The 27385-nt window shown below is 31.8% G+C and overlaps 3 protein-coding genes and 1 long non-coding RNA gene across 5 annotated transcripts; 1 reads left to right on the top strand and 3 right to left on the bottom strand.

Annotated features, from left to right (window-relative positions):
- The first annotated feature begins 755 nt into the window (after window positions 1-755).
- Window positions 756-3789, top strand: LOC115723172 (protein ENHANCED DISEASE RESISTANCE 2-like). 2 transcript variants are annotated; one of them, XM_030652604.2, is made up of 3 exons: window positions 756-1076; window positions 1929-2882; window positions 3429-3789. In XM_030652604.2, coding segments are annotated over exons 2-3 (948 nt in total). In that variant the 5' UTR covers window positions 756-1076; window positions 1929-1935; the 3' UTR covers window positions 3430-3789. The 2 variants fall into 2 exon arrangements, with proteins under 2 accessions (XP_030508464.2, XP_030508465.2); XM_030652605.2 differs by having other exon boundaries at window positions 759-1076; window positions 3528-3789.
- Window positions 3790-6502: 2713 nt separating this feature from the next.
- Window positions 6503-9410, bottom strand: LOC115723227 (uncharacterized). Its single transcript, XR_004012923.2, has 2 exons — window positions 8970-9410; window positions 6503-6904 (listed from the first exon to the last, which is right to left on the bottom strand). It is a non-coding gene; the product is annotated as an uncharacterized LOC115723227 (long non-coding RNA).
- On the bottom strand, window positions 7085-8971 carry LOC115723226 (RHOMBOID-like protein 13). The gene has a single exon (XM_030652659.2). The coding sequence runs from the start codon at window positions 8489-8491 to the stop codon at window positions 7676-7678; it is 816 nt and encodes a 271-aa protein (XP_030508519.1). The 5' UTR covers window positions 8492-8971; the 3' UTR covers window positions 7085-7675.
- Window positions 9411-24233: 14823 nt separating the features above from the next.
- On the bottom strand, window positions 24234-26723 carry LOC133031322 (uncharacterized). The gene is made up of 3 exons (XM_061104804.1): window positions 26720-26723; window positions 24958-25689; window positions 24234-24307 (listed from the first exon to the last, which is right to left on the bottom strand). Exons 1-3 carry the CDS (start codon window positions 26721-26723, stop codon window positions 24234-24236), a joined length of 810 nt encoding a protein of 269 aa, XP_060960787.1.
- Between the last annotated feature and the right edge of the window lie 662 nt (window positions 26724-27385).

Consider the following 27385-nt stretch of genomic DNA (forward strand, 5'->3'; position numbering starts at 1 on the left):
AAAATAGGACCCTGAGCTTAATTTTAGACAACTTTTTTTTTTTAATACAACCAACTTGAAGATAATTCCTAATACGAACAGATACAAAAAATGTAAACAGTTTTGTCATAGTACTTTTAGATCGAATTATAATTAAACTTTAAAAATCAATTCAGGGTCCTATTTGTACTATTTTAGAAAATACAGGGTCCATTTTGTCATTTAACAAAACACAGGGTCCAATTGGTAACTTTTGCAAAGATCCAAAATGGTATTTACCCTTAAAAAAAATAAGTTAAGTTAGACCAATAATAAAGATTCGTAATTATACAACAACATTAATAACAGAAAACAACATGGTTCAATATAAATTTATACACATTCAGAAATTATTATATATTTAGCAAGTAACAAAGACATGTGAAAATACAAAACAAGCACATCTTAAATAATTTTTAAGGTTTCAAACAAACTGATACAGTGTCCCGGTAGACAAGAGTCAAAGATATCATTCATTAAAGATAGTAGTCAACTCATCTAAAATAACACCATTCTAACAACTTTTTATTCGATCAAAATAAGAATCAAACATTGATAATTAAATACTTATTAGTACTTATGATAATTAATTTAGTAATTTAGACATTTATTAATAATATTTTATAAAAATTTTATTGGTTTTGAGGGATTTTTTATTATTATTTTATTTTATGCTGAAAACGACTAATTAGACTCTAAAAAAACGACTAATTAGACAATAATTTCTCTTTCAAAAAATAAAAATAAAAATTAGACAATATATTTTGTTAAGATTTCTGCAAGTTAAGTTGTTTAGCTCATTTACCTTCTTTCATAGTTGAAACCCTACCCAACCCAACCCACACCTCATCGGTTCCGCTTTGGTAGCTCACACCCTTCCCTACTCTCCAAAGCCCAATTCTGAAACCATTGCCATCGCTCCTCGCTTGCCCTTGCGTTCTCCGGCCTTCCATTAGGGTCCCAAGGACCCAGCCCCAACACCCTTCGGTTTCGGCCTTCGCTTGCGGATTCCTCACTGCCGGCACACCCGACCAGCCGAGCTCCGGCGGCACCTCAAGGTGCGTCCATATATATATATATATGTATGTATATATATTTCTTTTGGTATTCGGGATTAGACTTCATCAAGTCAGGGTTAGAAAAAGGAATTGAAAAGCATAAATTGGTGATTTTTCTTTGTGAACATGATTTACGCTAGGTTAGATATTTGAAGGGGACTAATCCAACCAGAACAAGGTTCTTGTGTTCACTTGCTGACATGATTAATTTATCGTAACTGATCAACATATTTTCTTTCCTTTTCTGGATTGCAATAGACGCTTTCCTAATTGGACTGTGAAGCATTCCACCAAATATGTTTCTGACCTTAAAAACTGCATTTGTATTTTATAACCAATTGTCAATCTTTTAAAATGTTCACTGCAGATTCATTTTGTCTCAATCCAAACTTGAGTAAAAAGATATTTTGGAATTCATTTTGTTATTCTTCTAAAATTCAAGAAAGAAGTAAAATAATAGAATGTGTTACTGTTAGTAGTAGGAACTGTGGGTTTTTTTTTTTAATTTCAAATAGATGTGTTAAGAAAGTGCATGATTAAAAAAGTTTGAGAACCAATTACACAAAAAAAAAGTGCTTAGTTTTTTTTAAAATTTTTCTTTTTTAAGGTTTAAAATACTTTATATATGTAGAATGAATTGGTGGACGGAAGATATTGTCAAAGATCCAATTACAATCCATTTCTTCCTAAATCCAACTTTTTGACAGCCAAGGAAATCTAGTTTTAATTTGCGATTCACTTTTCACTAATTAGTTTCAAATGGGTCTGGTTCGGTTATATCACACAATTATAATCCTTGTCGTTTTCATTGCTTATTTACTGTATCTTTTGACACATTTCAATTAAAAGCAGATATTATATGGCTGGTACTGGTTCCAAAGAGGAGATTAGATGGATAGAAAGTGTGAAGTCAGGTGGAGCTGTTCCATTTCTTGATCCAGAAAAATGTACTAATGGTTGGGCCACTCCACCTGGGGACAAGTTCATGGTTAGAGGTCCAGAGTACTTTAAAACCAAGGTTAAAATTCCTGCTGGCGAATATCTTCTAAAGCCTCTTGGATTTGATTGGATCAAAAGTCCTTCAAAGATTGGAGATGTCTTAAACAATCCAAACAGCCGTGTCAGAAGGATCATAGAAGATGAGTTTTCAACAGGTGTCAAGCCTTTCATTTGGGCTTTCAATTTACAAGTCCCAAGCAAGGATAATTATAGTGCGGTAGCTTACTTTGCAAGCACAGATCCTATTCCTGAAGGTTCTTTGATGGACCAGTTCTTGAAAGGTGATGATGGATTTAGGAATTCTAGGCTAAAATTAATTGCCAACATTGTCAAGGGCCCTTGGATTGTTAGGAAAGCAGTTGGGGAGCAAGCTATTTGCATAATTGGGCGTGCCCTCACCTGTAAGTATTGTGTGACAGATAATTTTATAGAAGTAGACTTGGATATTGGATCTTCCATGGTTGCAAGTGCAATAGTTCATCTGGCATTTGGTTACATAACAACATTAACTGTTGACATTGCATTCCTCATTGAGAGCCAAATTGAATCCGAGCTTCCAGAGCGACTGTTGGGTGCTGTAAGATTCTCTGAGTTGAATCCTGCTTCAGCTAGGTCACTTGAACCATCCTCTGATACAATTAGTGGTACTATGCCGTCATCTCTGCCTACTCGACTATGGAAGTCAATTGGGCAGGGTTTTTCTCACATTCTTCATCAAGGTGTCCAAGAAAGTGGCTCTTCCTCTGGGTCAACTCACACTAATGGGACTGTCACTCATGAAGATGCTAGTGAACACACTAATAAATGGTACGACTTTTGAACTATGATCGCATTTACATTTGCCAAGAACTGCCTATCTCGTTTAAGACTTATGTTTATTGCTATGCAAGATGCTGATAACAATGCTGTGAATTTCACGTATGATGTTAAAGCATATAGATACTAATGCAGACATAATTATCCATGCTTAATTCTTGACTTTATTTGCCTAAATTTCCCCGTTACTTTGTCAAATATGGTTGTCTCACTTCACTTACCTATTTCTGACTTTAATAAGGAGATTTGTCTTAGGATTATAACTGTCAGTTCAGATTCAGCGCATAGTATAGCATGGCATAGCATAGCCTGCAGTGCAGATGTATCTCTATCTCATACATTCTCATTATAATGTCACTTGGCGGTTTTTGCTTTTCACACGAATTATATTATGAATATCAAATTGTTACATACTCATATTTTATTCTTTGGTAATCTTGAAATTGGTACATACAAATATATATATATATATATATATATATAGACATACGTTGATATCTTGTTTTCGTTTCTGACGTTTGTTTCAATATGGTACAGAAATGACAAAGGAATATAATGCATACGTGTATAAAAGGAGGCGTCTATCGTGGCTCAAAGCCTCAAACTTCATAATTTGTTTGTTGATGTTAATTGCAGAGTGTCTGACTGCCTCTCTCAAAGATATCATCTATTTTGTGTGCTGTGCTGTCTGCTACTCTGCTTGTCTTGAACTACCACCACTTGGGTCAAATTTATGGCTATACTTAGCATTCATACTAATTGATGTACATTCCATTTATTGGCTTAAGAATATACTATATTATATATGTCACCTTTCGAGTAAATATAACGAAGCACTAGATACAGAACTTTGGAATCAATTCTTCTTCTTTTTTGAAATGGAATCAATTCAATTTAATTGTTTTCTTGTATATTCATATTATATCTATATTTATACTAATATAATCTTCATTCATGTGTGTTTTTCTAAAAAGCTGCTTGTATCCGTTGAAATTAGGGTATAGTCAGTTCCAACTGGTACGAGAGTTCATATAAGAAAGGTTGCATAGGTTGTGTTGCTTTTCTTTTTTCTAAGAAAAAAATAAATAAATAAATCTTTGTCACGTTAATTAAAACCTTCCGCAGTAAAGAAAGAGTACCAAGGGGAAATCAATAATAAACTGTACCTGAATAAGAGAGTCCATATTATAAAAGAGTCCAATGTCCAAGCCACGATAAGTCCATATCATTAACATGTGGAGTTGCTAAAATAGTGTAGAGTTATATTTTAACAATTTTCTTAAAATTAGCTTTCCAAGACCATCATTTATGAAAGATTTAAAATTTGGCACAAAAAAGGATTGTGCTATATTTGGTTCATTATTTACAAGTGGGATGTACAAGATGTAAAGAAAAAAAATAATACAGAACCAATCGAGAACCTGCAGAAAAGTAATTAATAATCGTTGAAAATAATAATCAGTCAACCATTGAGAAATAGTCGAGAACACGTAGGAAGCTTAAAAGCACAACTATACACACCATCAAAAAACTATTGATAAACAATTAAGAACACAGATAACATGTCAAGAATAGTTAGAAATACAAAATCATTCGCCATTTTTGACAAATAATTGAGAACCTATCAAAAAGCCATCGAGAAAGGTCTCCCCTAACCTTGGGATATTCGCATCAAGAAACTTTCGAGAACGTATCGATAACTCATCGAGAAACGTCTATCCTGACCTTGGGACATCCTTGTTAAGAACCTATCGAGAACGTATCGAGAATCCATCGAGAAAAATATGAACACACTAAATACTCCAAACAATTAGATCTTGCGATTTCAACAAAATTTATATCAAAACAAAAAAAAAAAAAAACAAAAATTCACAACTACATAGATCTAACGAAAATATACTATATATGGGGCAAGAAAGTTTACAAAATCTTTTACAAAACACTTATCCATTAATCCACAATGAGAGGGAGGTTGGGCAGACGTCCTTCACGGCGAGAGGCGGCGGTTGGGTTGACTAGAAAAGGTTGGGCGGACGTCCTTCACGACGGTTGGCCGAGTATCCCAACGACAGTTTGGGCATTTGTAGGTTTTTTTTGCAAAGTGGTAAGAGAGAGAGAGAGAGAGAGAGAGAGAGAGAGAGAGAGAGAGAGAGAGAGAGAGAGAGAGAGAGAGAGAGAGAGAGAGAGAGAGAGAGAGAGAGAGAGAGAGAGAGAGAGAGAGAGATTGGATTACTTGAAGGGTTTTTAGGTTTTGAAAAAAAAATTAAATGGTAAGAGTATTTTGGGTAAAATGAGGAATTATTAGGATAGTATTGTATAAAAAAATTAATATGGTATTTTTTGTAAATTAAATTTTTATGAAGTATAAAAAATAAAATTTCTCTTTAATATCTGGTACGTCACTACATATTTGTAATACAAAATAAAAAATATATATAATAAATAAAATGAATATTAATCAAAATTAATTATTTTAAAAAAATATTAATTTTAAAAGTAAAAACATTATAAGTGATAATATTACGCCAAATAATAACAATATTATGTTAAAAATTAAAAAAAAAATTTATACTAATACAGTGAACACTAATAAACATTTTTATATAAAGTATAATATTTAAATAAAAAGTAACTGGCGGTAAAACCCTTTTAATTTTTGATTTTGTACACTTAATCATTGATTTTTTTTTTTATTTTGTTTTTTTTTGGTTGTTTTTTTTTTGTTTGGCATTACCCTTTACCTTCAATTTTCTTTACAAATTTGAAATATTTTAAATTTTATTGTTAAATTTGAGGTATTTGTGTAATCTCAATTAGCGTTTAATAATAAAATTTAACTAGTACTTGAAATTTAAAGAATGTGAAGTTAAATCACAAGAAAAAATAGTGCATAGAAATTAAAATATAAAAATATTTCGCCACAATTACCTACAAATAAAATGAAAACCAAAAATATCATTACATTACGGTAGCGACCATGGCAGCTGTGGTATATTGTATTTTTCTTTTTAAAGGATGGTATATTGTATTTGGTGGAATGAACAGAAAGTGTTTATGATTTCTTAGTTAGATAAGAAAATTAACATTCTCTTAAAGCTTGATAGGATGAATATCTTGACAAAGCTAGTTTTGAATTTGTTTGTAAGATGTAACTTTGGGGTGGGGTGAGGTTGCCGGTTGTGTAGTGTTGTTGTTTGTTGTGCTCTTTCGTTAGTTTGATTAATGAATCCTTTAAGGGCTCATTTGGTACACCGTATTGTATTGTGTTGGATTATGTTATATTGTATTTTTTTTTGAAACAATGTTATATTGTATTAGTATTATTAAATACAATATTATGTTTGGTATTGACTTGTATTAATATATTATATTGTATTGTATTAGTATTATTTAATCCGGGTCCGAGTCCTAGGTCTGGGTTTGGGTCCCGGTTCGGGTCAGGGTCTGGGTTTGGGATCCAAGTCGGGGTCCAAGTCCCGAGTTCGGGTCCGAAGTCCGAGTCCGAGTCCGAGGTCCAGGTCGAAGTTCGGGGGGGTCCAAGTCTAGGTCCCAGGTCCGAATTAGAGATTGGTGTTGACCCCAAATCCTTTGTAAATATTATAATACAAGCTAATACAAACCATTTGTTATGTATTAAATAATACAACATATATTGTATTAAAAATTTTAGTCGTAATAATTAATATAATACATTGCTTTATCCAAACATATTGTTATTTATTATTTAATACAATACGGGCGTACCAAACAACCCCTAAAAGATTTTCATTACATCTATTTTCATGATTCATTATAGTGTTCAGTAATTTGTAGAAGTTGTCACGGGTGATTCCACCCTATTCTTTTGACGTTTCTTGTGAGTTCCTTTCATAATCTTACAATATTCGCCATATAGGTAACCAATAGTTACTTAAATTTTCGAACTTTGTCGGAGCAAACTACATGCCTAACCAAGATGTGTTACAATGTACTTGTCTCTGCTTCTAAGTTCAACAAACCTCTTCTTCATTATCCTATTACCAATAATCACCCAAAATAATGCAGAACCTCAAACTCTGGAAAACAAATTATGGTGTATAGTGTAAATCTAATAAATAAGTATCCTCTACAACTTCAACAAAGTCATACATGCAATGATGCAATACATAAAACATCTATTGCCAACCAAAATGCCCATAGTAGATGCAAGCAAGTTTAGCAAACTTGATTCTTGAATACAACAAATTAACAAATGAGGTACTATTACATACAAGATAAAACGTCAAACCTGAAGGAGGAGAGAGAGCAATGGAAAAAATAACCACCATTTAAACAGAAAAAGAAAATAATAATAATAATAATAACAACAACAACAAAAAAACCGTATGTCTGTTCCTTCAAAACTGACTATTCTTCATTTAGCTGAATCACTGATATACTGTCAAAATCTATCCTACCGAAATTCAACATTCTTAGAATTCTTTGAGAAACAATCATGAATTCATATACCAAAATATAGGTACAAAGAGTTATGGTCTCTTCAAACAATAAAGGATATAAAATCAATGGCATCAACCTTAGATGTCACATTTGCAGCAAATAAAATGCACCTGCCATTGTGATGGGTTAGGGATAGCACCTCAACTTTAATTAGGAACACAGAACAAGCAGCAAAATCGGGCATGATCTAGATTCTAACGAAACAAACAGCAGCATAAATAATAACCTGATAAATTTGCCAAACCAAAACTAAAACTGTATTGGACTTCCATTTCATTCCCAGGCAAAGACCAGAGGAAATTATGCTACACAATCTCAGGGCCAGAAATTGGCAATGCACTCATCTGCAGTGTTCTACCATTTCCAGTTGAAAGAAACCGAACAGTAGGCAAAGAAGGATCGTTGACGGATTCAATCTCAAGAAAATTGAAATCATAAGCACCAGAGCGCTTCAAACTGAAGACAAAAACAAGCAAAATCCATCCCAACATGGAAATTGCCCAAAAGTTATTCATCCCGTGAATCAAACCCCACGCAATGGCATACCCGACAATGATTCCTGACAAATGTCCTAGAAAACTTGCTTGTGGAACAATAATAGAAGTAAAAATAAGTGATTCAAATGGTGCAAAACTGATAGGGAGTGAAAGAAACCCAAAAAGATCCAATTTCGATGATGGCTGTCTTACAGAGAGAATTGTCATCCACCCAAAAACAACACAAGAATATCCAACAGCTGTTACTCTTCTAAAGTACTCAATCTTGAATCTTTGAATTAGGACATGGTACATCCCCAAAACTAGAATGCCAGATAGAACAACCAGGACAAGTGTGTAATGAAGATAATATTCAACTCCAAGTCCCAAAGGCCCCAACTTCTCAACCACACCAAGACTCCAAAGTGCACTCATATTAAACACAAGATGAAGAATGCTTATATGCGAAAAGGCCGAAGTTATAATCCTCCAATGGTGCCCTTCAATGGCGTTTTCATAACTCAAGCCCACATGGGAATACCCAATGTTTTTCTTCTGAATGTAGAACCAGATTGCACTGCATAGTCCTATGATACAGCTTGTAGCTGGCTTTTCCAAAATCTCATAAATCAAAGGCCTTCCCATTTATTCCACCCTTCTTTCACAAAATCTTTACTGACTCTCCACAATTCTTTGATGTCGATTACGGAAATTCAATACAATAATCTTCACAACAACGCTAAACCCGTAACAGAAAAAAGAGCCCTTTTCACTTAGAATCAAGATATAGACCACTCATAATTAGGTAAGTGTCCCTCCAAAAGCAGTCAAATTTAAATACCTGTTCGATCTAAATCCCCTAAAATAACTTAAAAACTCATACTTTAGTGCATATAAAGGCTTAGAACACTTTTCTGTGAAATAAGAGTCTTGCATAACATCAATTATAGGGGCAACTTTCTTTGAGAATCTAGAAGAAGCTACAGGGGAAACTTGTTTGGGCAAAAATGGAAACTCAAATTCAATGATCGATTATCTTCAGAGTTAAGCATTAAAAAGAAAGAAGTGAAAGAGATCTACTTCAAGTAATCAAAGAATCAATATCGGTGAAGAACTTTCTCACCTGTTCGGCTTCAAATCGACTTGTTCCGGCTTTGATTTTCTGGGACTTTCGAGTATTTTCGCATTCCATACGTAATAATATTGGTAAAAAAAAAAAAATGAATAAAATGTCGGTTTTGCACAAAATGCCTGGTCTTACTTTTATTCTTGTCACCTGAGAAGTTTCTTTTTCACATAGAAATTTTTTCACAATCAAGTTTTGTGAAAATTATATATGATTGGAAAATTCTACAATGAAATAAATATATTGATGCACCGCTATGTGTTTTAGCATCCAAAATAATTTTTTAGTAAAATTTTTTCTCATGGTCATGTACGTTATAGTTATTTAAGACATCCTGCAAAATTTTAAGAAATTTAGAAAAGTCTAACACGCCGAAAACTATGTTCAAACAGTGTGTTACACGCGTGACTATTTTATTTTATACGCGTGTAAAATAGACTGTTTGAACATTATTTCTATATTGTAAATTATTCTAAATTTTTCAAAATTTTGTAGGAAATCTTAAATACCTTTAACGTATATGAATATGAAAAAAAAATTAGACTAAAAAATTCTTCTGGATGCCGAAACAAGTTAAGGGTGCATCAGTACATCCCTTTTAAGGGGGTGCAGTGTAGAATCACCCTATATGATTTATGCTTTTTTTTTTTTTTTCTTTTAATAACTTTGAAAAATTAAATACCATTTTAGACACTGTGTTTTGCAAATGTTACTTATTAAACCTTCTATTTTGTTAAATGACAAAATAGACCTTGTATTTTTTAAAATTGTACAAATAGAACCATGAACTGATTTTTTGTTAAAATAAAATTTAATAATAATTTGATCTAGAAATATTATAACAAAACTGATTACATTTTCTGTATCTGTTCGTGTTAGAAATTATCTTAAAGTTGGTTATATTAAAAAAATAAAATTTTTGAAAAATTAAGCTTAAGGTCCTAGTTTTACTATTTTGGAAAATATAAGGTCCATTTTATCATGTAACAAAACAAAGGGTCTAATTGGTAATTTTTACAAAACACAAGGTCTAAAATAGTATAGGGAAATTTTATTTACACCCCAAAAAGTTTTAAAGGCACCACATTTTGATAATTTTTATTTTATATAAAATTTATATTTTTAATTGTACTAATTTTTTTTTAACTTTTTTCTTTCAATTCATATTCTTAAAAAATATACCTATCAAGCAAAAATAAAGTGTATTTTAAATATTATGACAAAAAAATTAAAATAAAAAATTATGTGAATTTTTTTTAGAAAAAAATAAAAAAAAATACACATGAGTTAGAAAAAATTATGAAAATGAAATCAAAATAAGTATTGAAATTAACATAAAATCATGTGAAGAAAAAATTTTAATAAAATATTAAGAGTAATTTTTAAAAATTATTTAAGTTTACATTTTTTTATAATAATGGGGTGTATTTATAAGTTTAAGGGGTGCAAATAGAACTCCCCAATAGTATTTACCCTACTTTTTTTCCTTTTCAAAAAAATTATTTTATAATTATTTTATTAATATATATATTTTTAAAAGAAATTAATGTTATTATAATCAAAAACCGTTTACAATAACAAAAAAAAAAAAAAAATAGACTAGGAATTTTACCCGTTCAAAAAGTATTTACCCGTTCAAAAAGTATTTTCATCAAACATTGGAGCATATTTTGCTAAATCATAAACAGTTTAGTTAACATTTCTACTGACATGAGAAATAATAACTCTAGCAAAAAATAATAAAAGAAAATAAATATCTGAAATTAAATCATTAAAACTAGACAGATTTAAAGATATAAAAGATAAAATAGTGGAAACTTATAATGCATCTATTTCAATGTGGGTGAGTGGAGGCTGAAGTTGCATCGCCCAATTAGTGTTGTGAAATAAAGTTTTCGCCTCTATTTCATCTGATCTAACTTTGCCTTTGACTGGCTTGGATAAAGTTGCCATAACATGACCCTCGTGATCACGAAGTATTGCCCCAACATCTAAAACTTTAGATTCCATATTTACCAATACATTAATATTTAATTTAAAGTCATGAAGATCCGGTGACTTCCAAAAAATACCTTCAATTGGTCTCTTAGAGCCAATGACCCTCGTGATCTCGAAGTATCGCCCTTATGTTAGGGTTTATAAAACACTTAAGAAATATATAAATCACAGATCTAAACATATTCCTAAAAGTGCTTTAATATAGAAAACTCTAAATCATAAATCTATAAAGTCTTTGCTAAATTAAAGAAGAAGAAGATGATAAAATATTAGCGGAAGCACTAACCTAAAGCCATTGTTGGAGATTGCAGAGAAGGTTTTGATCTTCTAAGAATACACTATTTTCTAAAGTATTTTCTCTGATGGGGAAGGAGAGAATATAGAAACCCTGTGTTTCTTGGGGACCACTACCTATTTATAGAGTCATCCTAGAATAACTCTTGGGTATTTATAATTTGGCCCCTCAACAAATTATAAATTAACTTATGGTATCTACACATTATTTCCATGACAATTTAATATCCTTTTGATACCCATAACATAATTGATCACTTAATTTTGTATCACACTTTATAATAGCATATACATTATACATATGTGCCCACATAGGATTTTTTAATCCAACAATCTCCCACTTGGGCAACATATGTTACCTTATAAATGTATTACCCTATGAGCTCAAAATTTGCTATTATGTAAAGGTATTCGCAACAATCTCGTCCATCAACTATACCCATATAGGATCAAAGCGATTTTCGTCATATCAATCATGACTAAACCCATCAATGGTCACATACACAAATATAGCCAAATGACATAGATCAATCATGGATGTGTAGCATGGAAATTACATGCAATGTGAACCGAACATGCCTATTTCCAACTGGTCCTCCTTAAACCAAAGTGAGGTCAAACTTAAACATAAAAAAACAGAGTGAATAAAATGAAAACTTTATTTCTGATTAGAAAATAACCAAATACATAAATGCCTTAAATAAACATAAAGCAAAGAAAATACAAACTCCCACTAAATCATGATATCCTCAAGTAATACTACACCCATATGAGCAGTGTGCTCATGAAAGACCTGTTGGGTTTTGTGCCCTAAATAAAACCCATTACAATCTGATTAGTTATCAATATAGAATTTTGAAGTGATTTATGTTAACATGTATGTTACATGTTTATGGTTTAATATATATATATATATTTAATATATGCACAAAATCAGTTAAATCCAGAACATATAGTCATTCACAATTACAGTATTGTCAATACAGTAGAATGTGATTGTGATTATATGATTCAAAAGACTTAGTCCCTGTTCACCAGTGTTTTGGATTTACACTGATGTGATAATCAGCGATAAAGTATACTTACACTTGGAGTAAGTGTTATGTTCTTTCCAGGACATTGGTAAAGTATACTAGTTTCGAATGTATGGAGTATACATTGGACTGGACCGATATTGAACTTAGATAAGATATTATAAACTTACCGTTGTATCTTTCCAAGTCAATATCAGAAGTTGATCTTAGATTTAAGAGAATCTAAATCCTGATATGCTTAGGCTCAATCTCAGGAGTGCTATTCATGTTCTTTGATTTATTAGTTAAGCCTACTTTTGGGTCCGGGTGATACGTATATTTTGGGAACATGATAGCATAACTGAGTGGGAGTACTGAACATAAATATGGAATCTATAGCTTCTACTGGTGTATAGAAGTAAAGTGATGATTCCCTTCGAGCTTAGTTAGATAGAAGTAAATGGATGAGCTCTTGTTTCAGTGACTATATATTAGATCACTAAAACATCATTTACAGGTAACTAAGTGTTTTAAGGGGCAAAATACATTGAGGGGTGTAAACGGTAAATTTGTCCCATCTCGATGTAAATCATCTATATAGAGGATCTTTTAATCACATTAAGATTATAACAATGGTTAAATGAGATAGCATATGGATATCGTGAAACATATAATATGCTCTATATAAGTCTGAGAGTGTAATTCCAAGTTCTAAGAGTGGATTCAACAAGGAATTAATAAGTTAGGGATTTACTTGGTAAATCGGTTCAACTTATTGGAAGCTCAGCAATAAAGATCCATGGTCCCCATTCTAGTTGAGACTATACTGTTTGTAAGACTCTAGAATTGATTCATGATTAATCAATTATAATTCTAAAAGTTAGACTATGTCTAATTTGTGAATTCTCACTGTTTAAGGATGAAATTGTAAATAAAAGGGTTTCTAGGTTTAATTATTAATTAAGAAACTTTGTATGTCTAATTAATAATTATTTTAAATGACAATATTATTTAATAATCTATTTTAGTTATTAAATAATTAGTTTTGGCATTTAAATGGTTAGAATTGGAAAAATGACATTTTTGGAGAAATAGAGATAATATTGAGGAAACTGCAAAATCCAAGTGAGGCCCATATCACACCATGGCCGGCCACTCCCTTTGTATGTTTCCCAATTATTATTTTTAATTTTAATTGCCATGTAATTGCTAATCAAAGCCTAGCAATAATAGGAAAGTGGTGGATCACACTAAATAAGGCAGTTAATCAATTACACAGTAAAAGAGGAAACTGCTTATTTGGAAAGTTGAGCTCTTCCCTTTTCCTATATATAGCCGCCCCCTCTCTCTTCTCATAACAAGTTTTTGAATGCTTTGATATGCATCATAGCTTACGAAATTAAGAGAGAAAAGAAGAGAGAATTTCGAAATCCTTGTGAGAGAGAAGTGCTCACACACAGCATACAGTACCTCAATCATAGTTTGGGAGACTATGAGGGATCACATCCAACTGAAGGACATTCAGGCTCAGATCTTGATTATACTCTGCTATAGACAGGAATCAAGGGTTAGAGATCTGAGTGGAAGGAGACACTTAATTCCGCTGCCATCACTGTAAGTTATTCTTAACTTTTATGTGTTTTGTTTATCGTTTTAGAAGTTCATATTTAGGTTGTTAAATCAACATACTTGTGAGTAGATCTAAGATCCTGGTAAAATTAATTCCAACAACTGGCACCAGAGCCATGGTAATTGATTTACTTGCAAGAAATTTGGACTTAAAACGATTTGTTTGTGATTTGGATGGTTTCATGATGTTTCATATTGATGTTTGTGAATTCTGGGAAATATAATTGATTATCTATGTCTGAAATTATTTTTATTGGATAGTTGGAAAATTCTAAGCAATTTATTTTTTTTACAGAACTCGATTTCGATTTAATTTGAATTAGTTATGAATTTTTGAAAATTGAAAAAAATCGAGGTGGTGAGCACCTTCCCTACGCGCGCGGAAATCATGCGCAGGAGTGCATGCGCCGAGTTTTCTCGGCTGTGTCTCCCCTTCCACGCGCGCGGACAGTATGCACCACTTGCTATTTTTTTTTTGTTTTCTTCGATTTTTCATGCTTTTTCATGGAATTAACTTCCGATTTTTTGTGTAGTTTTGTATTTTGATTTTTGTTTTTCAATTTTCAAATCTAATTATCAGAAATAAATTAATTTTATTTTAAAATTAAATTTAGATATTAGTGTAATTTGAATTTGAAAATAGGTTAAAATCAAGTATTACTTATCTCTTTTCTTATTTCTTTTAAATTTTGATTATTTTATCTTATTTTTAAATATAAGGTGAGGAATTTTTTTTATTAAAAATACTTTTTTTGTAAATTGACCTTATTTAGAATAAGATTACTATAATCATGGTATTTTAAAAAGGGAAATAAGATATTTTTGTTAACTTTTAAATTTTGTCATTTTTACTTAAATTAGATTGTAAAATCAGAAAAGGGTATGTATTTACCATTTTCTATTTTATTGAATATTTAATTTATTAAATAACATGAAATTTAAAAAGGAAAGTTAGCAAATTTATTTTGAAATGATATTTAGGTTACTCAAAACCTAATTTTTCAAAATTGTAGGTTTAATTTTAAATATATATTTATCATTCTTTAAAACCGATTTTTTTTTTTATTTATTTTCGAAATAAAGTTTAATATTTTAAAATTAAATAAATCCTACATCCAACTATCCAAATCTAACTTGTTGCAGGAGTACGTGTTTTAAATTATTTGTAAGTTTTCTAAAACCTATTATTGCTTGACTAAATTGCCACGGTTAACTTGTTGACAGATCCAATGATCTGATTTTAACCCATGGTTCAATTGATGATAGGTCAAGTAAATAATTTGTAACAGGTAAATTTTACATTCTTCTTTCATCTGTGTATGACCTAGTAACATGATAGGGTCCATCCAAATCTGTGTGCCTGTGTGAGCCTATATGTTTAATTTCTGTTGTAGACACGTATAGGTTGTTGTTGCTAAATAAAATGTCAGAACTTGATAGATTTTATTTAGGTTCATTTAGTTAATGGGCCTATTCAATTAATAACAGTTGGTCATTTTAAGGTTAAATTCCTCTCTTTTGGGCCTTGTGTGAGAGTTGGGAGCCTTAGAAGTTGGTACGACATACTGAACCCAGCCCCCCCTCACATGAACAACCCCAATTGTAAAGGCACATTTGCCTGATTTGGATAACTGTGCTAGGTTAATTAAATTAGTTTGACCTAATAAAATTGAATAGCAATATAATTAATTTCTTTCTTCGAAATTAATTTAAGAAAAACATAGTTTTTAGAATTTTATTTCTAGATAAACTATTTGTATTTTTCTTGTATTTCATTAAATAAAGAATTTTAACTAACTAGATTCTTTCTGAAACTTACTTTTATTATTTCATTAAATATTCCTATTTAAATTATAAATTAGTTATTACTAATTTTCCTTTTAACTTGAATTTGAATATCTTTTGAATTTAATATTAAGTTGAGGAATTCTAGGAATTAGTTATTGAAGATTCTTAAAGGATATTTTTATGTTGGTTTTAAACTTAAAATGGAATATCTTTAAATTAGGTAGTTACCACCTAATTTTGATATTTAATTAAATTTGGAAAATTAAGTTGCAAATTATAGATTCTTTCTATAATAACTTAAATTAGATATTTTCCAAATCTTGAAAAGATACTTAGTTAAATTGAGATATTTTCTAGATAGTTATTTCTATACTAATTATTATTTTTAATATAGGAAAATATCAATGATTGTAAAATTAATTATTTAATAATTAATTTTGGTACAATTCAAGTTAAGAATATTTTCCTAGTATTAAACTGGAAATGAACAATTAAGCCATCTCTACACTTAATTATTTATTTCCTGAATTTAATACATTTAATTAAATTGAAAATTAAATATCTAAGTTGATTTTCATAATGATACTTAAATATTGTTATTTTCATGATATTTAATTAAATAGAAAATTATTTTAAGTTGGGTATTTTATAACAACTTAAATTTGAATAATTTTCAGAATATATTTTATTTATTTTATTAATCATTTTTTAGAAATTGCATTTGATTATGCAAGATGATTTTGAATTTATCTTGAAAGATAGATTAAAGTTGTAAATTAATTATTCTAATTAATTTTGAATCAACTTAAATCAATGATTTTTTCATATAATGATTAATTTAAAATAAAGGAACTAAAATATATTATTAGAAATTGAACTAATTAGTCAAGAAAATCTAGATAGATAGTATTCTTGCTTGAAGTATCTTTTCTAGTAAAGTTTGATTTATTTTAGTGTATTTCGAAAATTGTATATTTTTGGAAATACAATATATATATTTGTAGAAAATTATAATTTGAGTTGCAAATTAATTTAAATTAATACAACTTAAATTAAGTAATTTTCTTAATATTTGTTGGAAAATTAATACTAAGATGGAAATAATTTATTTTATTTTGTTAACCATCTAAGTTTTATTTTACAAATATTAAATTAAATTTTATTTAGAGTTTTATTCTAAATTTAAAATTTAATAAATATAACTAGATTTAAAATAAATAAATAATAGAAGAAAATACATTTTAAATAATGAGCTTTATTATTAAGATATTCGATCTCCATTGTTGGTTTTACATAGCTATTATTTTAGTGAGTAATCCTCCCTAATGGAGGAACGTTCATTAGCAAGTTAGCGCCGTTTAATCTCTGAAGATAAGTATATTTGTAAGTTTTTTATATTAGTATTGATCACCTTAATGGTGGCGACTGTATAAGACTTACAAACGTATGAAACAATGGTGGAAGCTCATGAAATAGGAATGACCTTGATTCTCGCCTAAACGGGGCAACGTCGGATTCTCTTTTCGATCGAATAAAAGGTTGCTAGAATGTTTGTCATTTTAGATGAGCTAACAACTCTATTCAATGGATGATAGCTTTGACTCTCGCCTAAACGGGACAGTGATATCAGTTTGTTGAAAACCTTGGAAATTATTTAGGATTGTATTTTTTTATGTTTTCTCTAGTCATTCCTACTTGCTATGTGCTAATAATTTCTAAATAAGATTTTGTGTTAAACCATAATTGATATCTATTTATTATCTTGTAGTATCCTGAATTGCAATGTCGAATCCCATGTTGTCACTGTTGACTGAAAATAAGCTAAATGGAGCTAACTTCCCAAAATGGAGAGAGAACATTAATATTGCTCTCATAGGTGAAAGTACCCTGTTTGTGTTGACTGAGCCGTCTCCTGAGCAGCCACGTGACAATGCAACCAAAGCTGTTAAAGAGAAGTTCGAGCGTTGGCAGAATGCTAACAATAAAGCTCGTTACTTCATGCTTTCCAGCATGGTTGATACCTTGAAAACAAGGTTTGCTAACACTGTCACGGCTGCAGAAATCATGACGCAGTTAACTGAGCTATTCGGTATGGCATCTATCCAGTCTCGCTTTGACATGACTAAGAAATTCATCAACGCACGGATGGAACCCCATCAGAATGTGCGTGATCACCTTCTCCAGATGGCTAGTTATTTCCAAGAAGCCCAGAATCATGGTGCTGAAATGGATCAGACTACTCAAGTGAGTCTCATCTTGAATAGTCTGACTCCAGATTTTCTGCCCTATACATCAAATTATGTCATGAATAAGAAGGAACAAGACTTTCATACTTTAGTCAATGACCTTCAGACATATGAAAATTTGATTGGAGGTCCCAAGAAAAGAGGGAATAAACCTCAGAATTCTGGAAATGGTAATAAGACGAGTAATCCTGAGGCACATGTTGCTTCTACTTCCAAATCCAATAATAAGAAGAAGTGGAAAAATGCCAAGAAGCGAGCTCAAGCTGCGAAAGTAGCTAAGAACAAAAAGGCTGGAGCTTCTGGTGATACACCAAAAGGAAAATATTTCTACTGCAATGAGAAAGGCCATTGGAAATCCCAATGTCCTAAGCTTCTTGTAAAGAAACAAGGTATTTCTTTATAAACTGATGTGTTTTAGTGAATTATTATCCATTTGGATTTTTAATTTTGGACTACTAACCTTGTTTATTCTTCTTCTTATAGCTCAAGCTTCTTAAACTCGGATGCTGTCTTAGCGAGTTGGATTAGAAAGCTGAATGGTGGATGGAGGTCGTCTATGATAAAGAAGAAGCTCATTTAATTTTTTTTTTGAATTAATTGTTTTATTTCTCAAACAATTTGGATTTCAAGTTTGGGATTTTATTCCCTGTTTGGTTCTCATAATATTGCAAACAATTTTTTGGTTTATAATAAAATTTATTTTTAATTGCAATCTATGAGTTGAACTTCAGTACTTTAACTTCTAAATCGATTACCAATTGTTATATTTATTATGTTTGTATGTGTATGTGTTTTTATTATTGATACAAATTTTATGGTTACTTAAACTCCTTACAGAGTTATTACTACATAAACACTAGAAATTATTTCTATGTTTATGAATAATTGTTAATTCTAAAACAATTATTGAGAATTTATTTAATAAAAAGATCTTTTGATCTGATAGGGGTGGAGAAAAGTTAAGAATAATATGCAGTTCAACGATCTTTTATATCTAATGAACTCTGGATTATATTCAACTCCACAGACCCTCTATCACACTTAGGGAATCATGATCTTTACGACCTTTAGGGGTGGATCATAATCTCTATATACTTAAGGGTGGACTTTATTCCACAAAACCCTTTGTGACACATAATTTTAAACATGAAAATAATATAATAAATTAACTATTATCAGAATAAATCCTTGATCTTAATTATATGTTCCAGTTTAGATTTACTGTTGTAATAGTTGATGATACCATTAAAAGTTCTTTGATAATGTATCACACTACCTTAGTTGAGTGGGAGAATATTAAAATTCTTTACCCATCTTCGTTTGGTTGATATTTGTGATAGGAACTTAAGAACACCCCTGATAAAACAAATCTAACCATTCACATGGATAGAAATAACTTATCAGAATTATGAGAATAAGATAGAAGAATTCTTGCATAGTCTATTCGAATGACTTGAGTCAAGATTTCTAATCCTCATAACATTTTATGGTATCTTGATTTGATTGCTTAATCTCTAGCAAGTATTATACACTTCAAATACTAGACTGCTATGTTGTTGATGTTGTCTTAAAGAAGCTTACAGTTTCAGACTAAGATATTAAGTCACAACAAGATATCCCTCAAAATAATAGTAAAAAGTTAAAAGTTATTTAACCAGACATCTACTATTGAGTGGGAGCCATCTGAGATGTAATCAAATGGGGAACATTAGGGGACAATCAAGAAAGATTTATGAAAGTGACCTATATGTTAGATATTAAGGAACTATGCACTAGTGATCCTAATATCCACACCGACTCATTAAGAATTTTGAGATGGTGGTTACTCTGGGGGTGGAGGAATCATTGTAGAAGAGTGTAAAAACCCATCTATAATAATTCAAGCTTCATCAGAGAAGATATAACTTTGTAAATTCGAAATTACTAGAAAGTTATTTTACTGAAGAAAATTCTACACTGCATTATCTCAATACCAAATTTTAAAATTTGAGAGATATGTCTTCTGTTTGTTCAGATGTACTTAATGGGCAGTAAGGATTTCAGTATCCCTTGATGAGTAAAGCATATAATTAAGGAGGTTTCATAAGTTTTATGAACCTGGTTTCAGATATATGGGTGGATTCAAATATACTACACTTGATCAGAGGATCGAGACGAAAGATTGATTGTAATGCACAACTTGTTTTATGTTAGTGCAAGTGGGAGTTTGTTGGGTTTTGTGCGCTAAATAAAACCCATTACAATCTGATTAGTTATCAATATAGAATTTTGAAGTGATTTATGTTAACATGTATGTTACATGTTTATGGTTTAATATATATATTTAATATAAGCACAAAATCAGTTAAATCCAGAACATATAGTCATTCACAATTACAATATTGTCAATACAGTAGAATGTGATTGTGATTATATGATTCAAAAGACTTAGTCCCTGTTCATTAGTGTTTTGGATTTACACTGATGTGATAATAAGCGATAAAGTATACTTACACTTGGAGTAAGTGTTATGTTCTTTCCAGGACATTGGTAAAGTATACTAGTTTCGAATGTATGGAGTATACATTGGACTGGACCGATATTGAACTTAGATAAGACATTATAAACTTACCGTTGTATCTTTCCAAGTCAATATCAGAAGTTGATCTTAGATTTAAGGGAATCTAAATCCTGATATGCTTAGGCTCAATCTCAGGAGTGCTATTCATGTTCTTTGATTTATTAGTTAAGCCTACTTTTGGGTCAGGGTGATACGTATATTTTGGGAACATGATAGCATAACTGAGTGGGAGTGCTGAACATAAATATGGAATCTATAGCTTCTACTGGTGTATAGAAGTAAAGTGATGATTCCCTTCGAGCTTAGTTAAATAGAAGTAAATTGATGAGCTCTTGTTTCAGTGACTATATATTAGATCACTTAAACATCATTTACAGGTAGCTAAGTGTTTTAAGGGCCAAAATACATTGAGGGGTGTAAACGGTAAATTTGTCCCATCTCGATGTAAATCATCTATATAGAGGATCTTTTAATCACATTAAGATTATAACAATGGTTAAATGAGATAGCATATGGATATCGTGAAACATATAATATGCTCTATATAAGTCTGAGAGTGCAATTCTAAGTTCTAAGAGTGGATTCAACAAGGAATTAATAAGTTAGGGATTTACTTGGTAAATCGGTTCAACTTATTGGAAGCTCAGCAATACAGATCCATGGTCTCCATTCTAGTTGAGACTATACTGTTTGTAAGACTCTATAATTGATTCATGATTAAGCAATTATAATTATAAAAGTTAGACTATGTCTAATTTGTGAATTCTCACTGTTTAAGGATGAAATTGTAAATAAAAGGGTTTCTAGGTTTAATTATTAATTAAGAAACTTTGTATGTCTAATTAATAATTATTTTAAATGACAATATTATTTAATAATCTATTTTAGTTATTAAATAATTAGTTTTGGCATTTAAATGGTTAGAATCGGAAAAATGGCATTTTTGGAGAAATAGAGATAAAATTGAGGAAACTGCAAAATCCAAGTGAGGCGCATATCACACCATGGCCGGCCACTCCCTTTGCATGTTTCCCAATTATTATTTTCAATTTTAATTGCCATGTAATTGCTAATCAAAGCCTAGCAATAATAGGAAAGTGGTGGATCACACTAAATAAGGCAGTTAATCAATTACACAGTAAAAGAGGAAACTGCTTATTTGGAAAGTTGAGCTCTTCCCTTTTCCTATATATAGCTGCCCCCTCTCTCTTCTCATAACAAGTTTTTGAATGCTTTGATATACATCATAGCTCACGAAATTAAGAGAGAAAAGAAGAGAGAATTTCGAAATCCTTGTGAGAGAGAAGTGCCCACACACAGCATATAGTACCTCAATCATAGTTTGGAAGACTGTGAAGGATCACATCCAACTGAAGGATATTCGGGCTCAGATCTTGATTATACTCTGCTATAGACAGGAATCAAGGGTTAGAGATCTTAGTGGACGGAGACAGTTAATTCCGCTGCCATCACTGTAAGTTATTCTTAACTTTTATGTGTTTTGTTTATGGTTTTAGAAGTTCATATTTAGGTTGTTAAATCAACATACTTGTGAGTAGATCTAAGATCCTGGTAAAATTAATTCCAACAAGACCTTGGGTGGTAATCCTTTTGTGAGCGGATCCGCTATCATGGAGTATGTCCCAATGTGCTCTATGGATATCTGTCCACTCTGCACTCTTTCTTTCACACCAAGGAACTTTATGTCAATATGCTTTGACTTGGATGAGCTCCTATTGTTGTTGGAATACAACACTGTTGATTTATTGTCACCAAATATCTTAAGTGGTCTTTCAACATTCTCCAAAATATGCAGCCTAGTGACAAAGTTTCTCAGCCATATTTCCTGATTTGATGCCTCATAACACGCTACAAATTCTGCTGCCATAGTGGAAGAAGCTATAAGTGTCTGTTTGACATTTTTCCAGGATATAGCTCCTCCAGCTAACAAGAAAATGTAGCCTGATGTAGACCTTCTGCTGTCTTGGCATCCAGCGAAATCAGAATCAGAATACCCTACGACCTCCAAATGATCTAACTTCCTGCATGTGAGCATGTAATCTTTTGTTCTCTGAAGATACCTCATAACCTTCTTGGCTGCTATCCAATGGTCCATACCAGGGTTGCTTAAATATCTGCCTAGCATCCCAACAATGTACGCAATATCTGGACGCGTACATACCTAAAGATACATTAGACTCCCTACAACTGATGCATAGGGAATCTTTTACATTTCCTGAATTTCAAGGCTGCTTTTAGGGCATTGACAGACTGGATTTGTCTCCTTTAGCAACAGGGGTATCACCTGGTCTACAATCTTGCATGCCAAACCTTTTGAGTACTTTATCGATATAGCTCTTTTGTGATAATCCAAGAATACCCCGAGAACGATCTCGACGTATTTTAATTCCTAAAACAAAAGAGGCGTCACCAAGATCTTTCATCTCAAATTGCTTAGATAAAAATCTCTTGGTTTCGTGCAATAAGCCTATATCATTAGTGGCAAGCAATATGTCATCGACATATAGAACCACAAATATGTATTTACTCCCACTGAACTTGTGATATACACAATCATCAATAATATTCATCTCAAAACCAAATGAGATAACTACTTGATGAAACTTGTGATACCATTGACGAGAAGCTTGCTTGAGTCCATAGATGGATTTCTTTAATTTACAAACCATTCTTTGGGTCACCAACCACAAAGTTTTCTGGTTGCTCCATATAAATTGTCTCATCATTGTCACCATTGAGAAACGCTATTTTAACATCCATCTGATGTAACTCAAGGTCAAAATGAGCAACAAGTGCCAATATTATCCTTAAAGAGTCTTTCGATGAAACCGGAGAGAAAGTCTCTGTATAATCAATGCCTTGTTTCTGAGTATAGCCTTTTGCTATAAGACGTGCCTTAAATCTCACCACATTACCATATTCATCCTTCTTGGTTTTAAGTATCCACTTACAACCAATTGGTTTTACACCTTCTGGTAATGGGACAACTTCCCAAACTTTATTGTCTTGCATAGACTTATTCTCTTCATTCATGGCATCAATCCACTTTTGAGAGTTAAAAGTTTTCATGGCCTGATGCAAGCTGATTGGATCATCTTCCATCATTCCAATTTCATCATCATGTTCTTGAAGAAATACAAAATAATCATCTGAAATAGCATTTCTTCTCTCTCTTGTGGACCTCCTTAATGACTCTTGTTCTTGAGGGTGTTGAATTTGTTCTTCTGGAACAATAGCCTCATCTTGATTTGGGAGTTGTTCAACATTGTCTTGTTGAGGTTCCAAATTCATTTCTTGATCAATGACAGGTGTGGAAGCCTGAACATTGTCTAAAATAATAGTAGGAACTGAGTTTGAATTCAATTCCTCCTCAAAAAACAATGTCTCTAACCTTATTTCTCCCCCCAAATTCAACATCCTCAAAAAATGTTGCAGTTCCCGTCTCAAAAATATTTCTGACAGTGGGATCATAAAACTTATAGTCCCTAGATCGCTCAGAATAACCAATAAAGTAGCTGCTAACTGTTTTGGAGTCCAATTTATTTTCATGTGGCCTATAAGGCCTTGTCTCAGCTGGACATCCCCAAATCTGGAAATACTTTAGACTAGGCTATCGACCTGTCCAAAGCTCATAAGGTGTTTTTGCAACTGCTTTACTTGGTACTCTATTCAGAATGTAAGCTACTGTCTTAATGCTTCTCCCCAGAGGGACCTAATCTCTATTGGCACCTAATCTCTTAGTTTTGGTCTGTTTTCCCTTGATACAATCTACACAGACATTGAAATCTGTGAAAGTCAAGAGACTCTAAATGTCATCAGACACAAGACGCTCAATTCTACCTCTTGAGATATGACCTAAGCGTTTATGCCATAATGACGCTGAATTTTCTTTATTTAATTTGCGTTTATTACCTCGTGATTCCACATGCAAGGTTTCATTATAGGATGCAATTGTTTCTACCAAATAAAGATTGTCATAAGTATTCAAATAACCAGTTCCAATAATATTTGAATTTAAAGACAAAGTAAACTGATTGTTTCCAAATGAACAACAATATCCAAATTTGTCCAACAAAGAAACAGAAACTAAATTCCGTCTAAAAGACGGCACAACAAAAGTTGCTTTCAAATCCAAATAAAAACAGTTCCTAATAACAATCTAAAATTCCCAATTGCTTCCACTTCCACCGATTGACCATCGCCCACAAAGATGTATCTTTCACCATCACTTGGCTTTCGGTAGCTCAGGCAACCCTGCATAGAAACACTTATGTGAGTAGTAGCACCAGAATGTATCCACCAAGTGTTTTTAGGTACTGAAACTAAATTAACCTCAGAACAGACCAAAGCAAGATTAATACCTTTCTTTACACGCCATGCGTGATATTTGGCACAATCTCTCTTCACATGTCCAGGTTGATTACAAAAGAAACAACCATTAGAATCCTGATGTTGTTTCTTTTGAACTTGACCCTTAGCAGCTTCATTCTCAAATTTTCTTTTCTTGCCCTTAACCTTAGGGTTAGTGGCCAAGTGAGCACTTTCAACTTTGTCCTTTTTCAACCTTTCTTCCTTTTGCACACAATGAGACATGAGCTCGTTGAGAGTCCATTTCTCCTTTTGACAGTTATAACTAATTTTAAATTGATTAAACTGTGGAGGAAGCGTTAACAAAACCATGAGTACAAGTACATCATCCGAAAGCTCAATCTTAAGTGTCCTTAATCTTGAGACAATATGATGCATTTCCATAATATTGTACTCCCTTACATTTCCTTGACCCTTATACTTCATGTTCATTAAAGAACCAAGAAGTGTTGTCATTTCAACCTTATCGTTTTTAGCAAAACGTTCCTCAATTTGTTCAAGGAAATTCTTAACCATAGCAACCCCTTCGGATTCAACGCCCCAAAAGGCTTCTAGAATGCTGTGTTTCATAATCATTAGACTCATGCGATTTGAATGATCCCACCTCTCAAATTCCCTTTTATCATCATGGGAACTTTCCTTAGTGAGAGGTGCAGGTTGTTCATTCCTTAGTGCATGATCTAAATCTATACATCCCAGAACTATAAGTAGGTTCCTTTTCCAATCCTTGAAATTGGTCCCATTAAGCATAGGAATAGAATTAATATTAGCAGATATTGAGGCAGCAGAAGATGAACTAGCTGAATACAGAACAAATAAAACAGGCTCACATTAATATGCATAATTAAACAATAAATTTAAAAATTGGTTAATCCCATCTCACGATACCAAACACACATTAATATCAAGTCTTTAGACAGTAATATTAACTGTAAGCGGTACTCTTGGTGTAGCAATCAAATATTGACAATAAAACTGTGTCAAACAATAGGTCAATCTTTGGACTAACGTATTGCTCACACAAAATACCTTATAATTGTCACACATTTATTGCCACAGGTATGTTTGAAATCTAGCAAAATATTCACTTACCTTTGGGCTAGTCAATATAAGCATGAATTACAAACACACAACCATCCTAATATTTAAATAAATTAATCTACACAAAAGAGGTCACTTTGGCGACATATTGTTTCAATTAATTTATTCAAAATATTAGTCATAAACCAACACCAAAATTTGAATTTAATTGTTTAAACTAAAATACATATTATTTATCATATATATATGATAACTAAATATATCACACAAAGAGAGAAAAAAAATAAATAATGGCAAAATAAAGCAAGACATATATGTATATATACATTGAATCTATCAACCCATTAATCAAAACATATATATACCATGCTGACATACACATAATTAATTTAGGGAAAATAAAATATATGTATATATCTGGGTTGGGCTTTAATGGGTTAGGGTATGTAAATGCATTTAGCAATTGGTATATGTTTATCATAGATAAAAGCTGAAGCCAAAACTCAAGATTAATCACCAATCTCAAAACACATATCTATATAGAGTCATAAACTTACAAACGTATATGTATATATATGCTATCTTTTTGCAATTATAGTTGAGTAAAACAAAAGAAACCAAAAAATTAAACAAGACAATTGAAACCGTATAGATATCTTTATATATTAAAAGTGCCTATCTAACGACAATTCTTGGTTTAGCATTTTTTAGTTTTTTGATCCTGTTAAAGTTAACGTCAGTTACCTATCCATAAAACAATAAATAAACATATTTAATAAACAAAATTACCCATCAGATCCCATCTTCCTTTGAAACCCCTAAAATCTCTCCTAAAAAAACTCTAACAACCAAGCCATCCAAAACTATCTTCATGGAAACGAACCCCATCATTCATTGAACCCCATCAATCGAATGCTTTATCATTGGAATCGTCGATGGTAAAATTATTTTCCATCGCCTCTTATTATACTAGAAAATTGGATCGATCGGATCAAGGTAGCTCTTTTGACTCCTCGATAGATGGCAAAGATCTCCATCAGCATGGAAGTTATTGCATTCCTTTCTACATGGACTTGGAGTTGATGCAGACATCCCAGTCATGGTAGTTTAAAATGGACATTGAAATGAACTGTTCTGCATTGATTATCACTACATTTTTTTAATCAGCCACATGAAATCTCACTTGCTTTTAAAAAAAAAACAATTTTGCAGGATCTTGAATACATCATGTCTCCTGGGATGAGAAGCTATGAAGCTTGTGGATTGATGAGACAAATGAATCCCGGGGAAGTTTTAGCGTCTGATCAAAATCATCCTGAAATTTCTTCCAAGACAATGGCTGCCTTTGAACCTATATTGTTTGGTAAGGGCGACTATTTTCTGTATGACGTTTCAAACATTTGGCATATTCCTCTGCTCCTAAGGGTTAGTGGGTTTTTTTTCTTTCTTTCTAAT

This window comes from Cannabis sativa, chromosome 9 (genome assembly GCF_029168945.1).
Source record: "Cannabis sativa cultivar Pink pepper isolate KNU-18-1 chromosome 9, ASM2916894v1, whole genome shotgun sequence".
NCBI classification, from domain to species: Eukaryota; Viridiplantae; Streptophyta; class Magnoliopsida; order Rosales; family Cannabaceae; genus Cannabis; species Cannabis sativa.